At 41.8% G+C, this 23,873-nt stretch overlaps 1 protein-coding gene across 3 annotated transcripts in view; it reads right to left on the reverse strand.

The window, feature by feature from the left end:
• Positions 1 to 23,283, reverse strand: part of LOC119498359 (enhancer of polycomb homolog 1-like) — a 48,403-nt gene extending 25,120 nt beyond the window's left edge. For 2 of the 3 annotated variants that reach the window (XM_037787177.1, XM_037787176.1), the window contains exon 1: positions 13,577 to 14,071. In XM_037787177.1, the coding sequence (XP_037643105.1) occupies positions 13,577 to 13,729 (153 nt within the window). In that variant the 5' untranslated portion in view covers positions 13,730 to 14,071. Of the gene's footprint in view, positions 1 to 13,576; positions 14,072 to 15,698; positions 15,792 to 22,954 lie in introns of those variants that run through there. The other variant, XM_037787178.1, reaches the window with a different exon arrangement.
• Between the last annotated feature and the right edge of the window lie 590 nt (positions 23,284 to 23,873).

Raw genomic sequence — 23,873 nt, forward strand, 5'->3', positions numbered from 1 at the left:
TAGTGTACTGTTTAGCTGTAAAATGAGAAAACTTGTGACCCGGCAGGCATGTTGAGATCTGCTGAGGAAATACCAAGCACCGCCCTCCAGCCGGACTAAGCCAATAGGAACGCTGTCTCTCTCTGAAATGACCTGTGATTGGCCAAAGTCTCCCATCGCAGGCTAGATTTTCTAAAGTCTGAAAACAGAGCCATATGGAGGAACAGAAGTCTAGTTATCTCTCAGAACACTTGAATTACAATATGCTGAAAGGTTATTATGGAATTTTTGCCCAACGATGCCAAAAAATGTCTGCCTACTGAAGCTTTAACAGACATTCTTTTAATGAAAATCTTCAAGATAGCATACTGGATAAAAAGGCTGGTGCCACACAGCTGAAAGACTTTAAGGTGTTATTGATAACATTCTTATGTGAATGAATGATTTAAAAAAAATAATACACCCACAGAGCTTTTAGAAACATGATGAATAAAGGATGGCTTTAGCTAAAAAACAAATATTATGATTGTGAATTAATCATTTAAAAGATTTTGACAGGTCCAAATGACCATTTTGTTTATCTCTGTGGAAGATCTCAATTAAATGAGCTTAGAGCCGATGTGATATGGTCGGCTACAGCTTAGTTCAGTCAGACACACTTGCGTTAAGAAATTGACCATTTAAAGAGAATGGCTACGCAGTACTAGAGACCATCTTGTGATGGGATCACACCAGCCATGACACCAAATCAGGCCAGGGGCGTAAAGTAACAAAAGATGTCACGATGCCAGAAGTTTACCAGTGAAATTCCAGGATTCTTGATACCTCGGTAAAAACAAAATAATATCATGTACTTCAACATATACTCCTTTATTGTTTGCATAATGTTTTTTGCCAATTTATTATTAAACACTGATGATCCGCCTCAAGTTTCTCAGCAAACCAAAAGTTTTACAAGATTACATTTGATCACGTCATGATAGCGTTATAATTCACTTTCGCCCAATACTACTGAATAGATCTCCATAATAAGCTTTATCATAATGTAACTCAATGCAACCTCCATTAACGTTAACGTTTTTAGCCAAGCAGGACTGTGCTGCCCACTAGCTGATAACTGCTAACGTTAACTAGCTCTCCTCCTGCATTTTGTTGTTCACAAAGTAGCATCATTACATTTTCTATTGTCCACAGGACACTGTTAGTCGAGCCCTAATTCTTGGTCCTGCCGTACTGTGGAAAAATGGTACCGTCACGTTTTCTGAATTTTGGCATTGTCTTGGTACCAAAGTATTGGTTCTCGTGTAATCCCTAGAAATGTCTGTCGATATATCATCTCCCAACTTTTTAAAACTCCCAAAATATCGATATCAGCATGAAAATCCGGTATTGATGGGGCTACACTGTAGAGCTGCATAGATATGATTGGATGCCACCAGTCAGATAAAAGCCACACAGCTGTGAATGAGCCAGTGATTTTGAAGCATGAATGAAAACAGCTGATGGGTGACTCAGTGACTCAACTTATGTTTACATTATTATTAAAATTGACACATTTTTATAGAAATTCTCTACAGAAAAGTTCCAACTATTGCAGGGGAAATATTTTTTTTCTCTACCAGCAACACTGGGAGCCGTCATCTGGAACTTCCTATTTCAAACATAATGCAGTGAAAGCAAACACCAACACCAACCTGTATGACATTTAATTTTGCCGTCTGAATATCCACCAAAGCTGTTGGTTCTATAAAACGCAAAAGCAGAATCTTCACAAAGGGCTGCTTCAACTTAGGTGAAGCAACAAAACAAAACAAAACATTGCCGACTGAAACCTAATATTAAGCCTGATAAACTTTATCATGCTGGGAGGGAAATAACACGCTGACTCATGTAGATACAAGCAAAACACTCCAACCTGAGGAGGAAACTGAGGATTAGCCCAATTATTGGGAAACATTAGTCATCCAGACCATATGACAATCTATGAAAACACCTTGTACAGGAACAAACAGGACTGCCAGGTGAAACAGAACCATACTAAAAATAGTTCATGCTTAATCTACACTGCCAGGCGGAGTTTGGGATATTAAATTTGGCGCTGCACTATATTTGGGAAAAAAATAATTCTGTGGTAAATATTGTGATATGAAAAAAAATGCAGGAATATTGTGCCTAAACTTTTTAAAGTTAAATGCATCAATTGGTGCATTTTGAGAGTAAAATTAAGAGGCTAGATAAACAATTTTGTGTTCTAGTAAACAATTTAATCATTGGTTGTAAAGATATGAATAGTGATGGCAAAAAAAATGCTTAACGAGACAGGCTCCATGTTTCAAGACGGGTCAGGCAGGTTGCCGACAGCACCACAAACCCCTGACGCACTGCCCCGTCCCTCCCCGCAGGGAGATAGGGCACAGCAAGCACAAGGTTCACGGCCCCGGGAAAATGGAGGAAATGTGCCTAGCGAGTGCCAGCCAGCACCGGGGAGAGGATCCTCTCACGCCGAGCTTCCGTCTCCAAGTAAAAAGTGTTGTTATATTTTTGGTTCATTATGAAACTGTGGCAGGTCTACCTAGACTGTAGGTAATTAATGAGAAATACTGAATTAGTCATAGAAAATGAGTACCGTTTTGTATCAAGCAGCAAAATAGTTGAATGTTTGAGTTAATTTGCCGACATTGCACTTCCTGCGATGTTACTATTGCACATGTGCACAATTCAATGTTGATGCAGAAACGATACATCGTGCAGCATTATATTTAATCTTTCAGTTAGTGTTTAAATCTCAATATATGAATTTATATATCTCTTCGATTATATATGAGAATAAATCTGTAATTCGCATGGTCATAAGAGATTACAGATCGGGCCTAAAATGGTACAGAAGCTGGACGCAGACAAATCTGAACCTGCCATCTAATCATTACCATCTCAAGAGCACTACAGAGGACAACCTGACACTGTATTTGTCAGTCGGCCTTATCTACCCGCCACAAGTGTGACGAGAGCCTGCCGCTGCCAAGCCCATTGAGGGGTAGTGTGCCGGAAGGAAGGCAGACAGGCTGGATGGCTGACTAACTGGTTTGCTGGCGGGCTGCTTGTCTGAACAGTCCCAGTCAGTCGTAGTAGTAGTAGAGCCTTTGGCCCAGAGCCGGGCGCTGAGCCACTGGCAGGCAGTCTGTCAACAAGGCAGCGTGCTGCCGGCCTCGTACAGCAGCTCTCTGGGGAGGAGGTGTGTATTTATTGTTTTCCCTGCGGCTGTCAGAGACACAGGGGTAGGAGGAGGGGGCAGGGAGAGAATATCTGTGTCTAGGGAAGGTAGACAGAGTGAGTGAATGAGTCAAAAAGAAAGTAGCGTGTGTGCTGTGCTTAAATAAATGAGTGACACTGTGTGAATTAGTCTTTTTCCACAGAATGCAACTGACTTTGCCTTCTGCAAAAACAACCACTGTAAGGCTACATCCACACCAATACGTTTTCACTTTAAAATGCATAGCTTTTGCTACATTTAAGCCTGGCATACACACTACTCTGCCGTTTTCAAGCCCCTAAAACAGATGTTTGAAAACGCTGCTGACCCCATATTAGATTTAAAACTCCGGGGTTGCATTTTAGTCTGGACGGACAGAAACAGAGACCTTGGAAAACGATGACGCAGACACCCACGTTCTTGATTGGGTCTTATCAGTCATGACTTGTCCTTCCCTGATTTGTCACGCCCAATCACGTGACCCTTTTCCGGAAGAAAACTAACGACATCAGCCTCGACCACCAGTGGTTAATTTCAACATGGATGACGGGTTACAAGCGTTGCTAGCAGCTGTTGTGCAGTTAAATTCTGCAATTTATAATGCTACCGCTGCCCACCAGCACAGGAGGCAAGCTATTATTCAAGCACTTTGCGTCAATTACCGTGTCCAGCGCTGCTTCCTGTTTACACTGGCACACGTATGCCCAGTGTACGTGAATGGTCATGTGATATGCGTTTTCAGGCGTGGTAGTATGTATGGAGATAAATTCTAAAACGGGCTTAAAATGCCGGTCGGGAGGGAGATCGTTTTCATTTTAAAACAGCCTTTTTAGTGTGGATGTAGCCTAAGTCACTCATGGCACAGTCACTCACTGTTGTGTAATGCACGTATATCCTTGTAGGAGGATATACTACATTAGCAAGTATTGAAGAGCTTCATTGGGATTCAATGCAGTCGACATTCTCAGAGGGAAAGAAATCAGAATTTGATTCTAAACTTCATGAGGTTGTTCCCCAGGTTGAAACCTAATGCTGTTCCTCCAGTAAACTCAATTCTGCAACCAACACTTGCTAAGTCACTGCTTCTTTTTCACAGGTAATGTGTCAGTTTATACTGCAAGATCTAATATCTGTCTCTCATCTCATCTGCAAGCATCTGTCCAACATACCTGCATGGACAGCCCCAGTGTGCAACTGCCCAGCTTTTCAAATTACAGCTACTAGTGTTAAAGGTTGAGGATTCATGTGCTGGCAGCAGGACTGCATCAAGCTTAGTAACTGCAACATTACACTAGATTTACAAGTAGGGTAAAATATGGATAAAATCTTTTACAGTACGTGTAATTTTATATCACAATAGAGTGCTGCGGGAATGAGTCCTAAAATCCAGAAATAAGTTGGCATTTTAGCACTTCCAGTTCCGTTGTTTCAAAGTCAATGTTTTTTTTAATGGGTTTTTAGTGAGATGCCTGAAATAACGTCGTTAACAAACTGAAGAGATTTTAACGTTTTGTTCTACGACATAAAATACATCAATAAATACCGCACTTGTGAATGTTTAATCATAAAGTGGTGTTCATTTGTGAAGATTATCTTGCTGAACAAAACATGTAAGAATCCAAAACGCTTGTTCAGCACAGAGCTTATTTTCTGCAATAATCCAAAACCCAATGGAAAAATCCCATCGGCCAGGTTGGCCTACAAAAATATGTCATTCCGGGAGCACTCTATGGATATATATCATGATATAGTACCTTTAGTGGAATTTCCATTGACAAACCGTATATAGATAAATAAGTAAAATAAGTTTTCAGTCAGCTCACAGTTTATATAAAAATCATACAAACCAACCCTATTCACAAGCTAACAACTGCACAGCAATGCAGATTCTCCCTTCAATCTCTACAGCTACATCTCCATGCAGAAAGAATATACTACACCGTACAGAAGGCTTTGTTGTCCATGTGGATCAGTGTGCACTATAAAACTTTCAGTTGCCCACGTGTTACCTAGATTTTTATACATTTATTTATTTATCAAGCAATTCTAAAATGCAATTCAGAACCTCCATATAACTTAACAGCACTACAGTAGCACTGCACCCTGAGATGAGCCTTAACATCACAATTTAACTGCAACTTCTGAACAATAAACCGTTGTTCGATGGTCTGGTAGACTGGACTTTTCGACTGTAACATTTATGTAAGCTGGTTTTATATGTCGTTTCTTCAGCTTAGTGCTTAATGTCAGCTGGATTTTGTTTTAATGTAAGCTTCCCTTGGCACCGCACAAAGGTCAGAACTGAAGTTGATCACTGCAGAACACGGATCAATCTGTGCCTTTATAGCAGCACAAACACACACAAGCTTTACACTGCTACAAGGTTTAGCCAAACGGTCCTTGACACTTTCACTGAGGCCTTGCAGACACGCAGCAGTATTTCACTGCATTCAGTGCAGGCTTTTCTACTCATATGGTGTATGTGGACGAACAAACTGTTTTGAGGAATTTTAAACTAGAAACATAACGTATCCTGTCCAACTTGACATTATATGTTGAATGATCATGCTAACGCTCATTACATAAAACAGCATTGTTATATACAGACATGAGCGTTGTAGTGAAAGGTCTCATTTTTGAAAGGTATTAATCAGTTTTTACTGATTCATTTAGGGCGCTTTCACAAGGAATAGTCCGTTTGTCTAGTCCGAATCAGAGTGAAATTGATACTTTTGGTTCGTTTTCTATTTAGTCTGGTTTGTTTTCACAGTACACAAATTAAAGTGGACCAAATAAAAAAAAGCTTTGCTGAGGGGGCGTGTAAGAAGGCGCAAATTTCTTTTTTGTCTTGGGAGCTGCCACTTCTCTGCAGAGAATCGCAGACTTTGAAATATTGGTGTCAACGTTTCTTCACTCTGACTCAGCACAAATCCCCTCCTCCAGTTTTCTCAAGCCTAAACATCATTATTTTTGCGGACTTCATTTAGCATATTCTCTATGTTCTCTTTGGCCCTGATGGCAAGCAAACGTCGGACTTATGCAGAAGTCCAGGTGAGTCCTCTCCCACTCATGTTAACCTGTCGTTTACCTGTGTCCATCTCAACAAATGCCCACACAGGCAGCCTGTGTTTTGGTTCACTTGGAAAGGCAGTTGTGAGCGCAGTAATCAAACTGTAGTGCGGACCAGAACAACCAGTCTGAGATCGCTTGAGAGGGGTGTCTCGGACCGGTTGTTTTGGTCCGCAATAGTGTCCGATTACTGTGCTCACAACTGTCTAAACAAACCGCACCAGAGTTCAGTTAAAACAGACTAAATGTTGGCTTGCTTCTACACAATACGAAAACAATTTTGATTATTACTGATTTTGCTACTGGGAAAATTAATTGGTCACTCATCATTTCACCATCGACAAAACAAAATAAATTAAAGCTGCAAGCAGCGATGAACGGGCCCTCGCCCCTACTTGCGCGTCGGGGATGCTGGCGGGACGCCGACCGACGCGGCCGGGCACCGTGAAACCGAAACTCTGACGAGCGCCACGACGCCTGCCGCAAGGCTCTACGACAAACGGTTCATGAGTTATGAAAGGGGGCGGGGCTAATGTGTAGGGGGCGGGCATAACCTTCACCAATGAAACAGGCACTCTCTGCTGAGTTATATGACACTTCCCACAAGACTCTACGACAAACGGATCACGAGTTATGAAAGGGGGCGGGGCTAATGTGTAGGGGGCGGGCATAACCTTCACCAATGAAACAGGCACTCTCTGCTGAGTGATATGACACCTCCCACAAGACTCTACGACAAACGGTTCATGAGTTATGAAAGGGGGCGGGGCTAACGTCTTGGGGCGGGGCTATGAGTATAATTTTTCATATACATGTCATCAGTACTGGACCACCATCATACCTGAGAGATTTGGGGCAGATCGGACTATGTACAGTTGAGTTACAATAACTGCCTGTTTCATGGCGAATGGCTGAAAATGGCCGCCACGCCACGGTCCGCTCGTTAAGTGAAAACTCACGATTTTAATAACTTTTCATCCTCAAGGTCTTAAGATGGTCCTGACCAAATTTCAAATCGATCTGATTAAATCTGTAGGAGGAGTTCGTTAAAGTACGCGGCCAATAAAACGCTAAAAGTGACATGAAATCCAATATGGCCGACTTCCGGGTGGGCGGAGCTAATGAAACCCAATGAGGAATATGTTTCAAATGATGAGTGGGATATGCATACCAAATTTCATGAATATCGGATCAACTTTGACAAAGTTAAAATTTCAACGCGTTAGGGGGCGCTATAGAGCCGGCTAAACACACTGAGCCTAATGGCTACACATTTACATAAAGTTCACAGGTGTCTATCATTTTGCCAAATTTCATGAGTTTTCGAGTACCTAAAGGTATGTTCAAAATCTAAAAGACATAAGGGGGCGCTAGAGAGCAAATATGCCACGCCCAAGCAAAATTTCACTACTAAAATAAAGTAATTACTAGTTTGGATATGCGTGTAAAGTTTCATAAATTTTTGTGCATCCTAAAGTCTTCAAATATGCGTTCGTAAATTCTAAAATCACGCAGGAAATCCAACATGGCTGACTTCCTGTTTGCCGAAAAAATCTCAAAATCATTTAATCCAGGTATGAGGGCGTGAGCAATGACATACTTGAATTTCGTGAAGATCGAAGAAACTTTCTCTGAAAAACTGCGTACGTTAGGGGGCGCTATGGAGCCCCCTGGAGAAACCCGAGCCCAGTCACTCCAGAACATTGAATTTCCCACCAGTTCTGACGCATACTCCACTTTTCGTGAGTTTTGGGGATGGCTAAGGTCGTCAAAAACGCGATATTCCAGCAGAAAAAGAATAATAATACCCAGAAAAACAATAGGTTCCTTGCACTTCGTGCCAGGACACCGTTGGGTCCTGGCACTTTCGTGCTCGGGCCCTAATAAAAAAAAAAGGAGGATGCCAAAGAGGCAGAAAAGTAAACTTTCCAATGGGTGACCTTCAGTACACCATCATGTTGTTTGTAGTCATCTGTAACACTTTCAGTCTACTGCATCAAATCTATTTTATTGCGTCCCAGAGCACCGTGTTCATCAACGCCATTTGGACCTTTGGGGATAATAATATTCTACACAGTCTGTTATACCACAGGCAAGTGATTGTATTTTACTATAGCGCCATGTGCTCTGGCTATCTGTTCTGAGGATGTAGCTGGAGACGCTGCTGTGGACAAGCCTTTCAGTTTTACTCTGTGCCTCCCTGAGGCGCGTCCATATGAAACTCGACACATTCAACTGTAGCATTTACTGTGACCCCCTCTGTACGTGTACGCTTGCATAACCTTCATGTTCCTATCCGATTCCCACTGAATCACTCCCCCCGGCGGACGCCTAAACCTCCGCATCAACGTCCTCAGGCCTCTTCACAATGAGGGAAAAACTCATAAAAATCAAACGGCCTCGAGCAAAAACACATTGGCTGCCAAACCTAATCAAGCAATGCGTTTGTTTACTTTCCCGGCCGAGGCTATTTGCTGCAGAATAAATAGACTTAGATTGAGGTGAACAGTCAGAATAAAGAGCATTAGCTGGTGCCCTCACACACACACTTTTTCCTCTTACTCTCGCTTTCTCACACATCCACTCAGAGTCCAGAAATAGCCTTCTAAAATGACCACATTGATCACTGTCAAGTCTGCTGAGGCAGCCAGAGCCTCCTCCACCTTGCCCAGTCTCGTCTCTGACAGCTACTGTCCCAGACACTGTAAATGCCACTTAGCGTGATGGACAGCCGCAGGGGCTGGTCGGGCAGGGTTGTCGAGGGACGCGTAGCTACAGTAGGAAGCAGTTTTATGCACCCCGTGGGAGAGGACGGTTTTTTAACACCCAGTGTAAGTGGAGTGGGAAATCAACGGCAGCCATCGTACTGCGCTTTTGGCTGGTAGATTCTAACTTTACCCGGCAGTTTGTAAAGTTACTGATCATCCATTGAGAAACTTTCTAGTACACAAATAAATAAACATTGCTGTTAAACTGAGACAGAATTTTTTTTTTTTCTTGCCTTGAGCGTGCACCCCATAGAAATAGGAGTAGGACATATATTGAACTGTTTGCCATGGTATTTTGACTAGTACAAATTGAAATGGCGATTGTTGTTGTTATGGTGACAACATGTCCGTGGGGCCGCAAAGAGCGTAGTTCGCCGCTAACCCGGCAGTGGAGGTAGACTGAGAGCCGAATCGACGGCTGTTAAGGCCTATTCATACTTTCTTTCTTACCGTACTTACTTTGGCCGGCATGAATGCGTCCGTGGCTTGCCGCAAGTCGGATTTTACGGAAGTTATGTCAGCCCCACAGACAGTATTTAAAAAGTGGACGTACTCACTGTTTGCTGGCTATTAAAAAGAACGCAAGTTTAAGGCACTTCCGCATTGGCTTCACTTTTCAGACCCGGAGGTAGCCTACTGGTTAGCCTACTACAACGGTGGCAATGGCGAGGGTACACATAAAAATGGCCGCCGCTCTGACCATCCTGCTATGTTGATTTGAATGGGAATATCCGTTCTACTTCTATGGTAGGCCCGCTATTGCATAAAAATGAAGTAAAACCAATGACTCACGAACAAGGAATGTACAAAGTCCTTTATCTGTGGGCCAATAACTGGAAAATTCCTAAATTCACTGGTCATTCTCAGAAGTTATTCCAGCTGAGGCTTGTCTAGCTGTCAAACTAAATGCGGAGTTAGATCCAAGAACCCGCCTGGAGGCTGGTAATTTCCCACGCTGCCCACATACCATACAAAACTTGTCAACACTGAATGAAAAAGGGGAAAACAGCTGACAAAGGCAACTTTCAGTCTCACAGCATGTAGGCTGTAGAGACTTTGGACAGGTGACATGCCCCACATTCCCACCCAGCAAGGTTACACACTGGGAAACTGGTGGCCTGCCAGAATGTGTGTCCGTTAGTGTGTGTGAGTACAAGAACTGTGGAACTGTGTCTGGCAAAGAGGCAAACACAACAGATGCCTGTGGGTTCCCACCAGGGCCGCAGACACTGACCTCACTTTCACCCAAACGTAAACACAAGACAAAGTGTCTGGCCCAAAACAAACAAGCCGCACGTGCTGAGGGAGTTTCGGCGATGACGGCTCTTCAGTCAAGCCACGCTACATACACACACACCGCCTGTAAATTACAAAACCACATGCTGGACTGAGCGATGATTCCTGAAAGGCAGGTCCAGCAGCAACAGAGAAAGCAAGTGTGCTCAGTAAATGGTAGCTAAATGTAGCATACAGAAAGGCCTATACCTAAAGTTGCTCTGTGGTCTAAGTTCAACAGCTCTACTAGCAGAGTCAGGAAGTAAAGGGAGGCCACACAGTCACCCCGCAGACCACACAACACTGAGGTCAAGCGCATCTCCAGAAATGCCAGGCACCATCCCCTGTGTTGATCAATGAGTGAAGAATCAGGGAAGCAAAAATACACCATAAGTAAGGGTGTAAGAAAATATTGATATACATGAGTATCGCGATATTATGTTGTGCAATACTGTTTTGATTCTCCAAAAAAATAGATTTTTTTTAATTAACCTCTTAAAAATCCGACAGCCCGACATTGGGCCTTGCCACTACTTGATCTTTCGGGGGATGTAGCGGGCTTAGTTTTATAGCCAGTGAAGTCAATAGCATCATATGAAACTAAAAAACATCAGGAATCCATTGGTACCAACCATGTCTTACTAGCTTGTCACAAAGGAGGTTAAATAATGCTCAAACGTTATGCTAATTTTTGTTGAAGAAAAACTGGCACAGCCATTTTCAAAGGGGTCTCTTGACCTCTGACCTCAAGATATGTGAATGAAAATGGGTTCTATGGGTACCCACGAGTCTCCACTCTACAGACATGCCCACTTTATGATAATCACATGGGCAAAATCCATGCAGTTTTTTTTAACATGCAGTGTACATTTGTTGTTTTTGCCTCCTCTAAAATGGTGTATTTCTGGTGTGTCTTTATACTATGACAGTTTTCCTGAAATTAAATGAAAAATAAATAAAAAAATTGCAATAGCCTTGCTTACAGTATCACAATATATTGAATCGTTACCCCAGTATCATGACAAGTATCGTATCGCCAGTTTCTTGCCTATACACAGCCATGACCATAAATGCTGACAGTCATGTAAAAAGACATACAGTATCTACAAACCATATTTCCATCTAACACCCAACGTAGAATTTCAGAACAGACAGCTCTGAACAGTCAGCATGCAGCAGGCCTTGGCCTATCTCTTATGTTAATATGACTGTTACATAACGGAGCACTCCAGCTGAGCAGAACACAGACTTTGAAGTGACAGCAACCCCCACCTTCCTCCTCCTCCCGGTGTCCTGATCTCCTCCTGAGCGCCACGTGCTGCTGGTCTGCCAGCCTGCTGTGCCATCTGACACACTGAACCCCTGACACTGAGCCACCACACAAGAGTGGGGAGGCAGACTGACTGCAACATACTGAATAATAACAGTATCCACCTGGGATATCTGTAGTGATATTCCCCCTTTTGCTCCCCCTTTTATTTAAACATTAGTCAAGACTGCTGGGTCAGAATCCAAAACAATACTCAGGGAACAGCTGCTCAGAGGACCCAGAATAAGGGCAGTTGTCTAATACATGGCATGAAAATGAATGGACAAGTTTCCCACGGGTGCGTCTAGTTTATAAACAACCCCCTGCATCCTAAAGATAACCACAACAACGCAGCATAACCAAGTGCAGGAAGCAGACTTTGTTTATTTTCCTCACTCAATGGTGAGTGCATCCCTGAAACTCACCTTCTTAGGCCAACTTGACTGTCATAATACAATAAGGCCAAAGTCAATTATCTGCCAAAACAGCTGGAAGAGCTGTTCAATTTGTTACTTCGCACAAGCGCTGGAGAGTTTGGTTTGTGGGATGTTCTAATCTGGAAAATCAAATGTCTACACTGGGAAACCAGAGAGACTGTTATTGCGGTCAACTGAGGAACCACTTGTAACACAATCTGCAACATCAACATAGATTGAAATCTCACCAGGTTAGTGGTGCAAAACGGGGAAATTTAACAATATAATATCTCTCCGACTGCTACACAAGCAGCATGGTTAACCCAGTGCGTTTTACGGTTCAGACAATAGTTGCAACAACTGAATGACAACAGCTGCATTATATAAATACAGTGAAGTATCACAGCCTCCATACAAACAAACAGGAAGGGATGCATCATAATGGCATAACCAAGTGCTGGAAGCACAATGGTTAGTGCATCCCTGAAACTCACCTTCTTTAGCCAACTTTACTGTCATAATACAATAAGGCCAAAGCTAATTATCTGCCAAAATAGCTGGCAGAGCTGTTAAATTAGTTGAACTTCGTACAAGGGCTGGAGAGTTTGGTTTGTGGGATTGTTCTAATCTGGAAAATCAAATGTCTACAGAGACTGTTATTGCGGTCACAACCAGCTATACTGAGGAACCACTTGTAACACAATCTACACCGTCAACATAGGTTGAAATCTCTCCAGGTTAGTGGTGCACAAACTGGGAGATTTAACAATATAATATCTCTCTACCCAAGCAGCATGGTTAACCCAGTGCGGTTAGTGTTCAAACAATGGTTTACAGCTACATCATATAAATACAGTGAAGTATCACAGCCTCCATGCAAACAAACATGAAGGGCTGCATCATAATGGCATAACAAAGTGCTATAGCTTACTGTGAGAACCTGCACTAAAGCAAAAAGGTCTAAATCATGTCAACACACAATAACAATATGAGCAAAGACACACACATGCACGAGACTGTTCAAGAGACCGAGTTCCCCCTCAATGCATGATGGCAGCAGTGTTGACATTTGTGTCTGATAGCAGCACAGAGATGCCACATCTCTATAATGTGAAACCACGAGCTCCCCCTTGCCCTGGTGCTTCGCTATTACGCCAACACCAGAACACCAGGCCGCCGGCCCGACGAGACGAGACAAAATGTCGGCATTGCTGAAGTCACATGACTCCTTTGTACTCAGAAAATCACCTCACGCACAAATAAACCGACCAAACCGGGTAATTCTATCCCATAACGACACAATGCGTTCCCGTATAACCCAAACAGTCACCCCAGCCTCCCATAGGAGCCTTTTACAACACAATAACGTCGTGTTTCTGCTGAGGAAAAAACTGGCCGCCATTTTGTGAAAGCTTGCGCAGAAAAAAAGAAAGAGGGACGCCTCTTGAAGAAATAAAAATAAAACCAAAGCACATATTCTCCACATCTTTCAGACGGTTAAAAAGCATACCGATTCCTCTTCTTTCTCCATCCCCGTCGGCATCTGCGGCACGGCCCGGTTAATGGATGCATACTCGTGTAGGTCGGGTAAATCCTCACAGCGGAAGACGGGTAGTGGCTTGGAAGCGTCCAGCGCCCGCGCCCGAAACGACAATTTACTCATATTTTCTCACAACTCGAGATGCAATATAAATCTGTCGGATCTCCTGATATTCAACACGGTACCGAGTGGAGCTTTCATGGATGTTTCTGTGCAGGTTATCTCTGTTCTAACGTGTCGAAGTGGTTGTAGCTTGGTATTTAGGGCGTCGCCATACGGAGCCGGGGGAAAGGCCCGGATCTTGGTCGCTCTCTCTCGGACTGTTTTTTTCCGACGCTCCGCTCCCTATCGGTGGTTCAGTGCGCCATGGACAACATGGCGGACATTTAAAACTCTTTTGCTCGGTTTCGCTCGGAGCGGTCCAACCCCCCAGTTCACGGACCGACCATTCCCACACGATCCCGAGCGCTTGCGCGTTGCGGGGGTGGGGGGAAGGGGGCACTTTCTTGCAAACTAACGAACTCCTCTCCACACATACACATCAATTATTGAAATTAACAGTAGGCATGGCGAGAAATAGATAGATAGTGCGCAGATAAAATAAAATAACAAAATAATGGATTGTAAAATTAATTAAATATCAAAATAGAAAAGCAGGATAAATACGTTACGGTAAAAAAATAACTTATATTCAATCACTAGATAAATTGTATATAAGCCGAAATAGATACATTAATTTAAAAATTAAGAAAATTGATTCATACGTGTTTAACAAAAAATAAAGTTATGATTAATGTCACAATTTTGTCAAATTTGCAGCAGTCAATGATAATTAAAATTTATGGCATTACTTATTCCATTAATTCTTTATTTACACTGTGGCTATATATTGTATATATTTGATGCACATTTTTGTACATATTTCTCATTTCTCAAATTGTACTATTTTAAGTATTTCACAAGTATTCGTATCATTATTTTTAACTTTCAAGATGTTTCAAAATGTCCTGTATTGTGTTATTATTTGTACTACTCTACGAGCCTCTACAATTGCCCCTCGGGGACAAATAAAATGATTTGAATTGAATTGATTTCTTATTTATATTACTCTAGCTATATTGTTTTTGTATATTGTAGTATTATGTACATAATTCACATGTTAAATACTCCTTTATTTCTATTTTTCTTCTATTTTTTTTTAAATAAGAGCAACTGTGACGCCCTGGGATCAATAAAGTATTTCTGATTCTTTAAAATTTGGTGTTAATTTATATATTTATTGACAGTGCAGTCCATATTTGAATATTAAATATCCATGAACATCATATTTTGTTTTTACCAGACCTCTCAAATCATGAGAAATCAAAGCACATCTGTTTACCACGTTTATGCAGTTGTGTAACTTTTCCTCTTAGTCATACACTGATGTTATAAAAAGGACATTAAAATGGGTGTTAGCTGGTTTAATAAAACAGGCTCCCCTTAGGAAATACAGTACAACTACCCTGAACCAGATTATTGTTATTTTATTCAAAACTATCCCAAGTAAAATACTACTTTATTCTGAAGATTTGCTTTATTGGTTTTATGCTTTTGGTGCGAAACTGTAGGAACAAAATCCTCAACAGGGGTAGCAGTTATCTACTCTGGCCAACGCCTAGAATAAAACAGAAGTAACTCTTCCTGCCAACCAGATCAACTGAACGGTATCTATCATCCTCTAACAGCCCACTTTCAAAATAATGTTTATTCCAGGTGAAACTCTGCAGGCTCACCACCTGAACAATGTCGCCCTCTTCTGGTAAAGGATCTCACTTTCAGGGCACCAACATGTCGGTTTGAATGCAGTACACAGACACACTGCACACACACCATTTGCTGAATATTTATATCCAAAACACTGTGCAGCTCCATGAGTGTGCACATTCTTCAGTTTGGATAACTCCAGCAGACCTCATGGATTTGGGGAATTGAGAACTGATGGGTTCTGCGTTTAGCATGCCACACAACGAGAGCTAAAGACATCCAGAGTGCTCGTTAATAATGTTTGACAAGGTCAGAATAATATTTTACAATCATTAAAACACCTTACCTGTTGTCGACATTAGGTTTAGCCAGGGTCCACCCAGGGGAACAACGGAGGTTCACTTCTCATCATTAAATCCACTGACTGCATCATGAGGACCTGAGAGCCAATTGACAAGATCAACAAGGACAATTTAGCCAAAAGCTCTGCAGGAAAACAGGAAAAGATAAACCAAGCAGCATGCAAGTCCGATTAGAAAAGAAACTCAACATAGATGTTTCACCTGTTAATGAAAAAGGGGGTTTTGGAGAGGGATGTCTGGGCGGAGCAAAGTGGAAACATTAGTCCACCACCTGATTATAATTGTCAGCAGTGCTGTCTGGTCCAACCCTCCAACAGCCACACCTGGCTGTGTTCATGGGCATCGCTAAATGGACTCTTGTGTTTAGTTAATTCCCACTGAACAGATTTATTTAGTTTGCAACCACCAACAAGTGACTCGATTGTCACTTAAAGCTTCAGTAGGCAGTACATATTTTTGGCATCATTGGGCAAAAAATCCCATAATAACCTTTCAGCATGTTGTAATTCAAGTGTTCTGAGAGAAAACTAGACTTCTGCTCCTCCTCATGGCTCTGTTTTCAGGCTTTAGAACATCTAGGCTGTATTCGAAACCGCATACTATACTAGTAGTACGTACTGATTTGGCCAAAATGTAGTATGTAGTATGCTGTATGCGAACAAAAGCAAAATCTACAGTATGCCAAAAATACCCGGATGACGTACTGATTTGGAAAAATACTCCAGTATGCATCAGACCAGTCTATCTTGCCTACTGTATCCCACAATGCAAAGCGCCGGAACAGCACAGGCTACGGGTACAAAAACAGCAGCCAAAAGCTGCTCGTTTTTTACGTTTTTTGTAGCCATTTCAACACTAAATTCACTTCTGAAAGTTTTTGAGGCGAGAAATCAACTGTGTAGATTATTAATATCGGCAGTTTTACGAAGTTAGATGGCGAATCGAACATTTGTTCCACCGTTGTCGGAGTTTAGAAGCTCCACAGAATACCGTGACAGCCAACGAGCGCCTGCCCGGGTCGCTGCCAGCAAGCCGGGTAGTCACGCTCAGAGACCGCTATGAGCTGCTGGAGCTCACTCCGGTCTCGTAGACGAGAGGCTTTTATTTCCTTGTTGACGGATAGTTTGTTTAAATATCACAACACAGATGTGCATTATAAATTAACAGGAACCTGTGTTTATCTGCCTTTTTTCGAGTTAAAAAGCGCCACAATCGCCCGCGGGCGTAGCTCGCTGGAGAGCCGGCCAGTGACGCTCACAGAGCGGCTGCAGAGCAGCAGAGTGGCGAGGGAAAGAGCAGCTTCTGACGGGGCAGAGAGGTTCCTGCTGAGACAACATGACACTTTTAACATTTCTCTAATATCTGGAGGGAAATCAGTCCACTTTTTTTTTTGCTGTAACTGAAAAAGCAGTTTGAGTAAAGTAAATGTTGTGGATGAATGTTTTATATTTCCCGTCTCTCCTCGTTGATGATCCTGTTTGTCGGACTTCTTTATGAGCTGTTAGAATAAATAGTTTAAACCTGCAGTATCTTATAAAGTAAACAAGCAGAACATAAACAACAAAATCAAAGTTGTATTTTTTGATAATATTGTAATAGTGGTACAAGTTAGTTTTTTTGTCCTGTGCTTCAAGAGCTGGTTTGAAGGCTTAAGCCTCGTCTAGCATACTGCTAAATACATCACTTTAACTGTCACATACTGCATACTACTCAGGAACACAGTATGCAGTATGTACTGTATACTGCATACTGCGCTCCTGAGTAGTATGCAGTATGCGGTTTCGAATACAGCCCTAGCCTGTGATTGGAGATTTTGGCCAATCACACGTCATTCCAGAGAGAGAGAGAGAGAGCGTTCCTATTGGCTGTCATCCGGTCATGCAAGTGGTGCGTGGTATTTCCTCAAGAGATCTCAACATGGTTGCTGGGTCACAAACTTTCTCATTTTACAGCTAAACAGTACACTACAAGATGTTTCTGAAAACATTTGAGGAGAGAAATAGGCATTACAGTAACAGAATATTGATTCATGTTTGATAAGCGCTGCCTAGTTCGCGATTGATTGACTCGTGGCTCTCATAGACGGAAGCTGGTCGGCTCTGACTGGTTGTTTTCCTTCGGTCTGTGGAATCCTGCAGATGCCGTTATGAGCACCGGAGGACACAGAGGCACGTTTTTTTTTTTCAGATGACCTGCTTCATGTATATACTACTATCAGTAGTGATCGTTTTATAAAAATAACTTTAAAAAAAAATAATATTTGCTCCAATTGTGCCTACTTCAGCTTTAAAGGAGACATATCGTTAATAACTCACTTTTTCAGTGCTTGTGTACATACAGTACATTTGGGTATCTGGAGTGTCTACCAACTCGCAAACTGTGAAATAAGACAACCCAGTCAGTTTTTTTGTGGGCTGCCTGAATCAGAAAACATGTGATTCAACAAGCCATTCACATTTGGCTCCCCTTCCTATGTCACATGCAGGCTCATTAGTAGAGATGAACCGATTGCAATTTTCTTGGTCGAGTTTTTCTAAGAAGTCTGACCTGCCAATTCAGATTTTCTTTATAAGAACTATAAGTGACAGCAAGGCTCCAGACTAAATTTTTTCACAACCGCCCCAGAAACCGCCTCAACAAATAATTTCAACTGTCCCGAAGTCAGTGTAAACCATCAAAAACTCCACGTTATCCTTTTACTTTGATATTGTCATCTATTGTGGTTATTTGCATAAGAGCATACATTTCAAATGATGAAAATAAATTATTTTATTTTTATTTAAATATTTGCTTTGATTAAAAAAAAAATCTTGGCATCAGTAGTTCTAATTATATATTACAAGCTGCTTGGAGCTCATGTTAGGAAGTTAAACAGGTCATATTTCTCTCTCTATTATCTATTTTATATTGTTGTGAAAAACATCTCCTTCAAACAACTGTATTTATTCAAGTTGCTATATAGTTGCAAATAATACATTTGAACACACAATAATAGTATTATAATATACCATCGCCCAATAGACGTTTTACTGAGTTGAACGCATCGTAATGTAACTCAAGTGAACCTCCGTTAATGTTAGCTCCGTGCTGTCGGCAGACGAGCCGGTCACAGTGATCACTCTGAGCAGCATCGTGGGAATTAATTACAATATAATAAGAGTCTGATTAGGTCAGTTGTTCCAGATGTTTTTAAGGTTGTTCCTCCACGGATTATTTTACAGTTGTGACAACTTCTTCACTCACACTGAAGAACTTCCACACCGACGTCAGTCCCAGCTGTACTTTGTGTTTAATTCTAAACAGTAAATGTTAGCATGCGAACACACTGAACTAGAACGGTGAACATGGTAACCATTAAATGTGCTGCACTTCAGCACGTTAGCATTGACATTGTGAGCATGTTAAGCTGGGCCTACACTGTAGGATTTTAGGAATGTTGTTGTGTACTTCCTGCTCCTACTATACGGGTAGATCGTTTATGATGAAAAGCCAAAGCTCACGATTTATGTGTTCACACTGTACGGTCTGATTGTCAGCCACCACCTGAGAGCTCACACTGTACGTGTAAAACAGAAGAAAAAAAACACGGCCCGTCGGCTTCTGGCTGTTGACAGTTGTCAATAAAGATTTGTTTGAAAGCTCCGAGGTAGGTAAAGTTTGTTTGCTAGCAGAGGTCTGTACAGGTCACAATGCTGTAGTGTATAATCAGCCTTTTTACTGTTATAATATATTTTATTTACTACTGTGTGGAAGGCAAAGGCCTCTGCAAAAACATGTAAGAACATGTTCTCTGTGCCCTGTGTGAACTACAATGTACCTCTGTCTCTCCTGTTTTTTTTATGTGAAACCAACTGGATGTGTCTCTGATGGTTCAAGGTTAGGGAGTGAAAGAATAGAGAAGGTGATGTCGGAAAGTGTGTAAAAAGAGCATGTAGGATGCCAGGGTTAGGTTTCTCCGACTATGCAGACTTGGTGCCTCATCTCTCGAATAAACAAACAAGGAACTCAAGAAAACGGTGTCTTCATTTGCTTAAAAATACTACAATGCTAACAAGGCAGAAATGTGCTGCCTTGACCATCTGTGCCATCTTTTCTGCTGAAATGTCTAAAAAAACAAAGAGGCAGCAGCGTAACATTATATGGACTCGCAGGTGGCGAGGAAAACGTGGACATTATGGCTTGTCCATAATCGTGGCTCTGCTTCAACTGTGTGAGAGTCTGTAGACGGACGACCAAAACTTCTGACATGTCCGAAATTCTTCTGACTCTCCAACTGCCTGTCGGGAGGAGTTAAGCGGTCCTCATCAGCCCCTGTACACTCACTGCACGGAAAACAACGCCCGACGAAGCTGAAATTCGGTATGACTCTAAAATGAGTCGTGCGGCTCAAAATTCAGGCCAGAAATGGGCTAAAAATCGTACAGTGTATGCCCAGCTTTAGCAGGCCAACGTTAACGTTTGGCTAAAGTCCTGGTGTGGCTGTAGACTCTTATTTCTTATGTTCAGTTTCCACTGGATCAAAAATATGTGCGATGTAAAAGGGACGAACCCGACGCTGGACCTGAATGCCACTAGAGGTCTCTGTATTCTAAAAGTTAAACCCTGCCGACATACATTTCCTAACAATTCAACTGCTACCCACCCCCAAAGGAACCTGTCCAGATGTGCACTTATCATCCATCAGGAAGGATTTCTGTTATGCAAAGCAGCACTGTGATCATGAGCGCTGAGGCAAATGAAACCCCAGGAGAAGAATATTAACTAGCTGTTTTCATTTAGGACAAAACTATTGACATTTATTGATATTTTTGTATCGACATATTATTGATTCCTCAAAATGTCTCATCCTAGTCCTACTTGTGATACATCATCAATACGGAGTCAGCAATATTACAATATTGCACTCTTACAATATTGAGATGCATACTTATTTAAAAGGAACAGTGTGTAGCAATTATGGGGATCTATTGGCAGAAATGGAATATAATATTCATAACTGTTTTCTTTAGTGTATAATCACCTGAAACAGCTGTTTGTATCTACATAGGGAGCGGGTTCTCTTCACGCAGTCCACCATGTTGCTCCGCCATGTTTCTACAGCAGCCCAGAACGGACAAACCAAACACTGACTCCAGAGAGACCCTTTCACGTTTTTACGTTACCTGAAGGCCACCAGAGTTCTCTGACACGCTTGTGAAACGGTAACGTGAGCCACAGAGTGCAAAACCGTGGTCCCGCGAGCCGCCGTCTGACTTCTGTTGCTCCTAAAGTAGTGGTATTATGGTGAGGAAGGCCCCTGAGCGAGGTGAACGGCCTTACCACGGTTTTGCACTGGAAAGGGAGGAGTGAGCGGAGGGGTACTCAGATGGTTGCAATCTACAACCACACCACTAGTCAGACAGTTGGGCCCATTGCCATGAGGCATTGCTGTCTGAAATTTGGATGAAAGAACATATGTGCATGTTCCTGTGTGTTAAAGACACTAAGACTCAACAACATGTCTGCTAAATTCTGTATAATCGGAACCATGATATAATATAGTAGTCACTACAATATTGATGCCTGCTTTCTGAAAATGTATCTTCCCATTTAGAAGTTTGTTACACTGATATTAAGCTGTATTGTAGATGAATGCCTTGAAACACTTAAATTTGCAGATAATTACCAGCCTTGCTATTAAAGGCACAGTGAGCAGGATTTGGTGGCATCTAGTGGTGTGGTTGCAGATTGCAACCAACTGAGTACCCCTCCGCTCATTCCTCCCTTTCCAAGGGTAACGTGAGCCACTGAGTGCAAAACCGTGGTAACGCTGTTCACCTCGCTCAGAGGCCGTCCTTACCATAACGTCTCACAAGCGTGTCAGAGAACTACGGTGGCCTTCAGGTAACGTAAAAACGTGAAAGGCTATCTCTAAAGCCAGTGTTTTTTGTTTGTCCGTTCTGGGCTACTGTAGAATCATGGCGGAGCAACATGGCAGATTCCGTGAAGAGGACCCTATGTTGATATAAAAGGCTCATTGTAAGCCAACGAACACACAACGGTTCTTAGTTTCAGGTGATTATACATGAAAACATAGTTATATGAATATTATATTCCATTTCTGGTAATAGATCCCCCTAATTGTTACACACTGTTCCTTTAATAATAATTTAAAAAAAAGCCAAGCATTGGAGTCAGAGCCTCGGTGGCCTATCCGATGATTATGCAAAAATGACGAGAGCAAGGGTGAAATAATTCAGTCTTCCAAATGAATACTTGTGACCTTGCCATCTAAGCTTCTTTAAGCTTAGTAAAGCATGTAAACACACCAATAGACTGTCTCAAGCTCGCAAACAGTGCTTTCATACTACATACTTTGGAGCCTACATGTGGGTGGGGTTTGACCCACAATACCCAGAGAGAGTTTACACAATCACACGAAACCCTTTTTAGTGTAGTTTTCTGATTTATAGCTTGACGTGGTTGACCTGATGTAGTGAACTCTACACATTTGGTATTATGTATTTATTATTTATAAACTAAATCCACTGCTAGACACCATGAGGCAGCTCTGTCTCTGGCTGATCTTCCAAACTTCATCTTTCAATAACGGGAGGTTTCTAAAAAGTCTTCCCCACCTTTATTGAGTCCATGTAGGAAGAGGTGTGTGTTTGAGGATGGGATCTGCTGTGGGTTACAGTAAATAATGCAGGAGGGGATATATGAGGGATTCAGACCCATGCAGGCCAGGGCCAAGCAGTTCCTTGACAGACCACAGGACCTGACTGGCACTGTTTAGCCACACACCCTTTTAAGCCTCTGATCCAACAATGTTACATTTACCAACCAAAGATGATGAAAAAACCCCTGATGTGAAATCACAATCTAAATCATGTGTGAAGCTGTCATCGACTCTTCACTGATGATGTTCTCTCTCCCTGTTAATAAGCTAGATCAGGTTTCTTTCGACATTCTGCCATTAATGCAAACAACTAGTGAACTAGATTTATGGGTTTTATACATCAAAAAAAATATATCATTTGCCTTAATCGGTCGACATCACAGCCTCCTGGCAAAGTGATGAGGAACTTGAGGTTTTTAGTGCTGAATCGCATCCAGCTGACCAGCCAGGAATCTGATTGCGTGTATGAAATCATCTGATGCCAGAAACACACTAATTCACGATATATTTATATATAGATGGGCCTTCCTGATTCGATCATCGATTCAAGTTATAAAACATGACAAGTAAAATACTCACCAAGTCGATGCTTGAGCACACGTCGGTGGGTTTTAAAGACAGATGAGGAACATTTCTGCAAGTTAGAAAAAAAAAGAAACGCAACACGACGCAGCTAGCTAGAGAGAGAGAGACTAACAGTAACGTTAGCCTCAGCTAGTTCTTCTTCTAGTTGGTTATTATAGTAATGAAAAGCATTAACGGAGAGCCGGTGTGCTGGCAGGAAGAGCTGCTGTCCGCTTTATTATCCACCTCGTCCAACAGCGTTTCTCTGTCGATGAGAAGTCGGTGTTTTCCTGTCGATGCAAAGCAGGCTGAAACTAGAGAGCTGGACACCAAAGTGCTACTGTGTTGGGGGTTAACAACTTTGCTGTAAAACACGGCCTGTGATTGGACGGCCGCAGCCACCAATCACCTGTGGAGAGCAGCCCTAGAGCTTTGTGTGACGTCACGTTCCACAGGGGGATGGAACGCAACGTGATTGGCTTTATCTCTTATTAGCTGATTTTTTATTTTTAGCCACTAAAGTCAGACTTTTTACATCTATCTATTGTTTTTTTTTGTTTTTTTAGCCCATATTTCAATTAAGACTCACTACTCATTTTCTTGAATTTATTTTACTATGAATTGTTGTCTCTTTATATGAAATTACATATCCATCCATTCAATTTTTTTTTTTTTTTTCACTGATGATTATTGTTTACAACGTACAGAACCACTTAACTTGTATATAGACATTTTATTTATGTTATTGGTATTGGTGTTTTATGTTTTATATTTATACTTTTTACTTTTTATATTTATTTGACAGAACTAATAAATAAATAAATAAATATTAGGGCTAATAACACGTTGATGCAAATTAATTTTAACGTCACTAATTTATTTAACGCATTAATGTAACTTGTGATTTTTAGGTTGGAGCGGGCTCAGTTTTAAA

This window comes from Sebastes umbrosus, chromosome 12 (genome assembly GCF_015220745.1).
Source record: "Sebastes umbrosus isolate fSebUmb1 chromosome 12, fSebUmb1.pri, whole genome shotgun sequence".
In the NCBI taxonomy this organism is placed as follows: Eukaryota; Metazoa; Chordata; class Actinopteri; order Perciformes; family Sebastidae; genus Sebastes; species Sebastes umbrosus.